The sequence below is a fragment of the Panulirus ornatus genome, chromosome 3, assembly GCF_036320965.1.
Source record: "Panulirus ornatus isolate Po-2019 chromosome 3, ASM3632096v1, whole genome shotgun sequence".
Classification (NCBI taxonomy): Eukaryota; Metazoa; Arthropoda; class Malacostraca; order Decapoda; family Palinuridae; genus Panulirus; species Panulirus ornatus.
In genome coordinates this window covers 32,276,011-32,283,224 of record NC_092226.1, presented here as the reverse complement: position 1 = coordinate 32,283,224, position 7,214 = coordinate 32,276,011, and the positions used below count along the sequence as shown (strand labels likewise).

Below are 7,214 nucleotides of genomic sequence, written 5' to 3'. Positions count from 1 at the left end.
TGTCCGTGTTATTAACCCTGGTATTTATACGCTGGTTCTCCTGCAGTTCCTGGAGACTGGCAACCATGTAATAGAGTACCAGTATTGTATTGTACTTATATGTAGATACCTGATTCAGATGTCGATTACCTCTTAATATCATGCTATCATGACCATAAGACAACTGAGGAAAATCTCTACAGGAAATACTGAACAGCAAACAAACTTGCACATGTCCTTCTTAGGCTTGATCAGCATAACAAAAAAAACTAAAACAAAAGAACTGTACCAGTGTGTGTGTGTGTGGGGCGAGGCTCCGCCCACACGCTGAACAAAAGCCACACCAACGTTCAAGCTCCGCCTACCAGTTCGTTAACTCCACCCCCCTTGGCGTGGAGGCCCCGCCCCGCGCTCCAGGCACCCACGTCTCCCTGTCTTTCCCCTCGACACCACATTACTCTTCGGGCTACAACCGGTCAGCCACCTCCTCCAACACCCTCACCTTGTACTCAAAAGTTTTTTTTCGGCCGTTGTGTTTCTCCCGCGCGTGTGTCTAGACTGGTGACAGTGGCGAGGCGGGAACTGCTAGTGCGCCGACGTGAGGAAGGACACGACTGGGGGAACGATCGAGCTGGGGATCGGAGTGACGCGAGCGTCAACTCCTCAAGGGCCAGGCGGACTGAAGTAGGACTTGAAGCGTCTGAAGAGCGCGCCTCTCGAGTGATGCTAGAGTGTCTGAGTCGCAGCGCTGCCATCGCGTGTCCACCCTCCAGGCCCAGAGAGGCATGACTAAAGACCAGTTGAGACATGACTAGCTACCTGTAGAGGCTCACTTGGTTGCCTCTTCGTTCCTCACTTGAGACAGTGAGGGGGATACTTCGCCCCGGGGTGACGTCTGGGGCCCTCTCGCTCCCACGCCCTCCTTCCTCAAGGACCCCTCATTACCTGGGGACTCCTGCAGACTCGCACTTGGCCAGTCCCTCCCGCGCGGCATTACTAGGGCTGTGATGGTGACTCATATGATGTGTTGCAGGACTTGCCTCAGGGAACATTACCCCAGGGGAGGTCAGTGAGGGAGAGCCCCTATACACGCCCGCCACTGTAGGTCATTCCTTCTGAGCCTGCCTAGTGTTGCCGCGAGCCTGGCCGAACTGCGCCTATACTCCTCCCGCCGGGGCAGCCACGACCATCACCTGGACGACTACTGCCACAACGCCACGACGCCCCAACACCTGGACGACTACGGCCACAACGCCACGACGCCCCAACACCTGAACGACTACGGCCACCTCCCCACGCCCCAACATCTGAACGACTACCGCCACAGCTCCACGACGCCCCAACACCTGGACGACTACCGTCACAACTCCACGCCCCAACACCTGGACGACTACCGCCACAACCCCACGCCCCAACACCTCCACACTATGATGATGTCGGGCGGCATGCCACCCACGGCGGGCGGTATGGGCGGCCTGATGGGCAGCTACCTGAGCGGCGGGAGGGAGTACCTGGAGGGCGGCACAATAGGGGTGGACCCCTCTGTGTGGGTGCCCCCCTTCTGGGATGAAGCCCACCTTTCCGAGAGCCACCTGCATGACCCCAGCATGGCCGAGGCCGCCCACATGGGCGACCCGCCCACCATGGGCGACGTAGGACCCACCGATATCATGGACGCCTTCCCTCCACACCAGCAACATGGTATGACTGAGTATATCCCGTTGTGCTTGTGCTCTCTGTATACTGTCTGTAAAACGACTTCGCTTAGCACCAGTACGATAAACTACCCTCATTTTAGATCGCTTAGCACCAGTACGATAAACTACCCTCATTTTAGATCGCTTAGCACCAGTACGATAAACTACCCTCATTTTAGATAGGCATATATGATCGTGAAGGAATTCATTAATCCCCGGTTGCGTCGCGCCTTAACCCGAGCTGGAAGATATACTCCAACGAGCTTCTGTTGTGTGTGTACTAAGCGTCCTACCTCGCCTTCCTGCTTCCTCGAGATGTGTGAGCAAAACTGATTAGTCTACCAAGAACTGTTAGTTGTAATTATCTTAGTGCTGTAATCATCATTATTATTATTAGAAGTGGTAATTGTCGAGTGGTTTCGGGAATTATCTTTTATCATATTATTATTATTATTATGATTATTATTATTATTATTAATTATTATTAATTATTATTTTATTATTATTATTAATATTACTAATATTTTCATTATCAGCGTTATTACTATGATTATCAATCCCTTAACAAAGCAGCAGTAACCGAATTTAAAAAGCGATAATTTATAACAATAACTCCTCATCCTCTTGTGACTAGTAATGACACTGTAATGGGAATGATGATGATGACAGGCATGCGTGATCATAACGATTAAACATGATCATAACCATGATTATATATACGGATTAACTTTAAACATTGACGGCTATCACTACTATGTTTGTCAGTACCGTTGAAATTCAAAAGAAAAAGCTGTACTCTTAAAGATGAATGCATAGAAAATGTTAGTTCAGTATTCCATTCAGCAGGGAAATGTGTTGATTTCTTGTACATTTTTTATACACGACACTGAAGTAATGAATGTTTACCACATTCTCTGGTTCTTGTCCAGGTTTAGCTGCGGTTAGGTTAAGCACTAAATTAGGGTCACTGCGAACACATGCAGTGCTACAAACGACAACAGCAGTGATAGGAAAGATAACACAATGTTTGTGAATTGATACGACAGTGATCATTTTTGTGGTGTTTGTATATGTTAGGTGGAGGGGAAAGGGAGGAGACGTGTCCGTGGGTGTGTATGTGTGTGTTTAGGAGGGTTAAAAGGCAGGTGTGTGTGAGTAGGATATGCATACATACTTGTATGTGTGTGCGTGTGTGTGTGCTCCTGTGATTACAATTTTTTGTTATGTATTATGGTGTGAGAATTTTATACTTGTGTTACCCCGGGTTTTGATATATATATATATATATATATATATATATATATATATATATATATATATATATATATATATATATATATATATATACAATTTCTTGATATATACATACACATATATACACCCCAATTTACGCCAGACGACTGCATTGTCCGGGATTTGAACCCCTTTACACACACACACACACACACACACCCTAGCTTATCCCAGGTACCTAATTTATCGACCAGCCCTTAAGGGGAGGATGAACAGCTGTATGGACTGTGGACTGATTATCTTGAGAAGGTTTCGAACCTATAAAAGTTTGATCCAGGGAAGCCTGAGGATGCGTGACGGTCAGTAACGCTAACCGCTGCACCATGGAGATGTGTGTGTGTGTGTGTCGGAGTGTGAGTTCGTTTTTTTGTGACGTATTTGTTAATCCATACCACCGTGCATTCCTGGAACCGTGCTCCTTACCCTTGCATTTATACTTTTATCAAACAAGTAGTTGCATTTACCTCCACTAAGCGTAGCTTATTTCACGTGTCCACCTTTCTGTTCCAGAAGGCCACTCTTCCCTTCCTGAAGGCTATCCTTTCCTTTCTGAAGGCCATCCTTCCCTTCCTGAAGGCCATCCTTCCCTTCCTGAAGACCATACCTCTCTTCCTGGAGACCATGCCTCTCTTCCTGAAGACCATACCTCTCTTCCTGAAGGCCACCCTTCCCTTTCTGAAGGCCATCCTTTTCTTCCTGAAGCCATACTTCCCTTCATGAAAGCCATACTTTCCTTCACGAAGGCCATACTTCCCTTCATGAAGGCCATACGTCCCGTCATGAAGGCCATACTTCCCTTCATGAAGGCCATACTTCCCTTCATGAAGGCCATACTTCCCTTCATGAAGGCCATCCTTCCCTTCATGAAGGCCATCCTTCCCTTCATGAAGGCCATCCTTCTCTTGCAGAAGGCCATGCTTCCCTTCCTGAAGGCCACACATCCCACCGTGCCTCACTTTCATCCTCGCCTTCTTGGTCTGGGTTCGCTTCTGCCTCCAGAGGAACTGTTCCGTGTTCATGTCATGAGGACCAGTCATGACTTGTGTGAAGTTCTCGTCGTCTCGTATCCTTCCTGATTCCAGTGTGGGTAGGATGAGTGTTTCCCCTCCCTTCTCTGTAGCTCTCCTGCAGTTGTGTGGCTGCTCAGGTGAGGAGGCCAGCCGGTACTGATACGCTCCAGCGTAGCGTAGAACGTACGTCTTGTAGCGTCGAACGGATGTCTTATAGCGTGGAATGTTACGTCGTGTAGCTTCGCATGTACGTCGTGTAGCGTTGAATCTACGTCGTGTAGCGTTGCCTGTACGTCGTGTAGCGTTGATTGTACGTCGTGTAGCACTGAATGTAGTAGCGTCGAATGTACGTTGTGTAGGTTGGAACGTACGTCGTGTAGCGCTGAACGTACGTCTTGTAGCGTTGAACGTGGGTCGTGTAGCGTTGAACGTGCGTCGTGTAGCGTTGAACGTACGCCGTGTAGCGATGAACGTACGTCGTGTAGCGTTGAACATACGTCATGTAGCGTTGAACGTACGTCGTGTAGCGATGAACGTACGTCGTGTAGCGTTGAACGTGCGTCGTGTAAATCTCCCTAATCACCTCACAATGCATGTAGTAGTACTTGGGAGGCAATTTTAACACTGGCCAGGATTTCTTTCGGCCGCTTCGCCTCCCTCAGCGAGCGTGTCCACGTCCACTTCTTCTGACCAGTTCGACAGCTTCAGGTCTCGCTCTTCGCCGTGACTCAAGTGACTGGCTTCCCCTGACCTCAGTACTGACTCACCGTCGACCGGTCAGTTAAAGCATCTTCATGTCTTCATTAGTTTCCATTTCCCAAGAATGAATTTTGTTACCCATTTGTGGTAACGTGTGTGTGTGTGTGTGTGTGTGTGTGTGTGTGTGTGTGTGTTAGTGAGAACTGCGCTTTGAGTCAGCACTTCAGCGGCTGTCGACTTTCACTCCTTTGCCCCAGGTTAATATCCTTTCTCTTTTGCCTGACCCCCCACGCGTGATGCTGGCGTTCGGTCCCCCAACATACAGTCTCTCCTTCGTACACTTAATGCTTGACGCGTTAAGCAACATGACTCGTTCTTCGTAGCTCCAGATCTTCCTGTAGTGAGCAGTGAGCACTACTCGCTCGCCCTACCTTTTTGGCAAAATCTTGCCATTCTCATCGCCACCCCGCCACACATGAAATGGCACCCCCCTCCTCTCCTCACCGCGTGCGCGCGAGGTAGCGCTAGGAAAAGACAACAAAGGCCACATTCGTTTACACTCAGTCTCTAGCTGTCATGTATAATGCACCGAAACCACAGCTCCCTTTCCACATCCAGGCCCACAAAACTTTCCATGGTTTACCCCAGACGCTTCACATGCCCTGGTTCAGTCCATTGACAGCACGTCGACCCCGGTATACCACATCGTTCCAATTCACTCTATTCCTTGCACACCTTTCACCCTTCTGCATTTTCAGGCCCCGATCGCTCAAAATCTTTTTCACTCCATCCTTCCACCTCCAATTTGGTCTTCCACTTCTCGTTCCCTCTACCTCTGACATATATCCTCTTTGTCAATCTTTCCTCTCTTTGTGACCAAACCATTTCAATACATCCTCTTTTGCTCTCTCAACCACACTCTTTTTATTACCACACATCTCTCTTACCCTTTCATTGCTTACTCGATCAAACCACCTCACGCCACATATTGTCCTCAAGCATCTCATTTCCAGCACATCCACCATCCTTCGCACAACTCTATAACTCATGCCTCGCACCCCTATTACATTGTTAGAAACACTATATATACACTATATATACTATATATATATATACTATATATACACTATATATACACTATATATATATATATATATATATATATATATATATATATATATATATATATATATATATATAAAGATATTGCACGACTTGACCCATCATATGTGGCTACGCTGCGGGTAAGTCACAGTTTCGTCAGAGAAGTAATTTCAAAGGAGTCCATTCTTTCCCTGCTACTGAGTAGAGCGCAGATTTGAAGTTGAAAGATCCCCTTACAAGAGGTCCTGGGATTATTATACAAGGAAAAATTATATATATATATATATATATATATATATATATATATATATATATATATATATATATGTGTGTCAATTGGGAGGTGAGTTTGAATGGTGAAAAACTGGAGGAAGTGAAGTGTTTTAGATATCTGGGAGTGGATCTGTCAGCGGATGGAACCATGGAAGCGGAAGTGGATCATAGGGTGGGGGAGGGGGCGAAAATTTTGGGAGCCTTGAAAAATGTGTGGAAGTCGAGAACATTATCCCGGAAAGCAAAAATGGATATGTTTGAAGGAATAGTAGTTCCAACAATGTTGTATGGTTGCGAGGCGTGGGCTATGGATAGAGTTGTGCGCAGGAGGATGGATGTGCTGGAAATGAGATGTTTGAGGACAATGTGTGGTGTGAGGTGGTTTGATCGAGTAAGTAACGTAAGGGTAAGAGAGATGTGTGGAAATAAAAAGAGCGTGGTTGAGAGAGCAGAAGAGGGTGTTTTGAAATGGTTTGGGCACATGGAGAGAATGAGTGAGGAAAGATTGACCAAGAGGATATATGTGTCGGAGGTGGAGGGAACGAGGAGAAGAGGGAGACCAAATTGGAGGTGGAAAGATGGAGTGAAAAGGATTTTGTGTGATCGGGGCCTGAACATGCAGGAGGGTGAAAGGAGGGCAAGGAATAGAGTGAATTGGAGCGATGTGGTATACAGGGGTTGACGTGCTGTCAGTGGATTGAATCAAGGCATGTGAAGCGTCCGGGGTAAACCATGGAAAGCTGTGTAGGTATGTATATTTGCGTGTGTGGACGTGTGTATGTACATGTGTATGGGGGGGGTTGGGCCATTTCTTTCGTCTGTTTCCTTGCGCTACCTCGCAAACGCGGGAGACAGCGACAAAGTCTAAAAAAAAAAAAAAAAAAAAAAAAAAAAAAAAATATATATATATATATATATATATATATATATATATATATATATATATATATGTATATATATATATATATACATATATATATATATATACAAACCTCCAACAGCAAGGATCGAACCCGGGACCCCTTTGCATCCGCCAGTGGCACAGGGGTCCCGGGTTCGATCCTGGTTGTTGGAGGTGTGTACGTTCTATGAAGGTGCGCGTTCATATGCACTTTGTTCGTGTGTGTGTGTATATATATATATATATATATATATATAT

The 7,214-nt window shown here is 46.4% G+C and overlaps 1 protein-coding gene across 1 annotated transcript in view; it reads left to right on the top strand.

Annotated features, from left to right (window-relative positions):
* The first annotated feature begins 426 nt into the window (after nt 1-426).
* Nucleotides 427-7,214, top strand: part of LOC139761949 (uncharacterized) — a 67,485-nt gene continuing 60,697 nt past the window's right edge. The window contains exon 1 of the mRNA XM_071686660.1: nt 427-1,680. Within this exon, the coding sequence (XP_071542761.1) occupies nt 1,407-1,680 (274 nt within the window). The 5' untranslated portion in view covers nt 427-1,406. The remainder of the gene's footprint in view (nt 1,681-7,214) is intronic.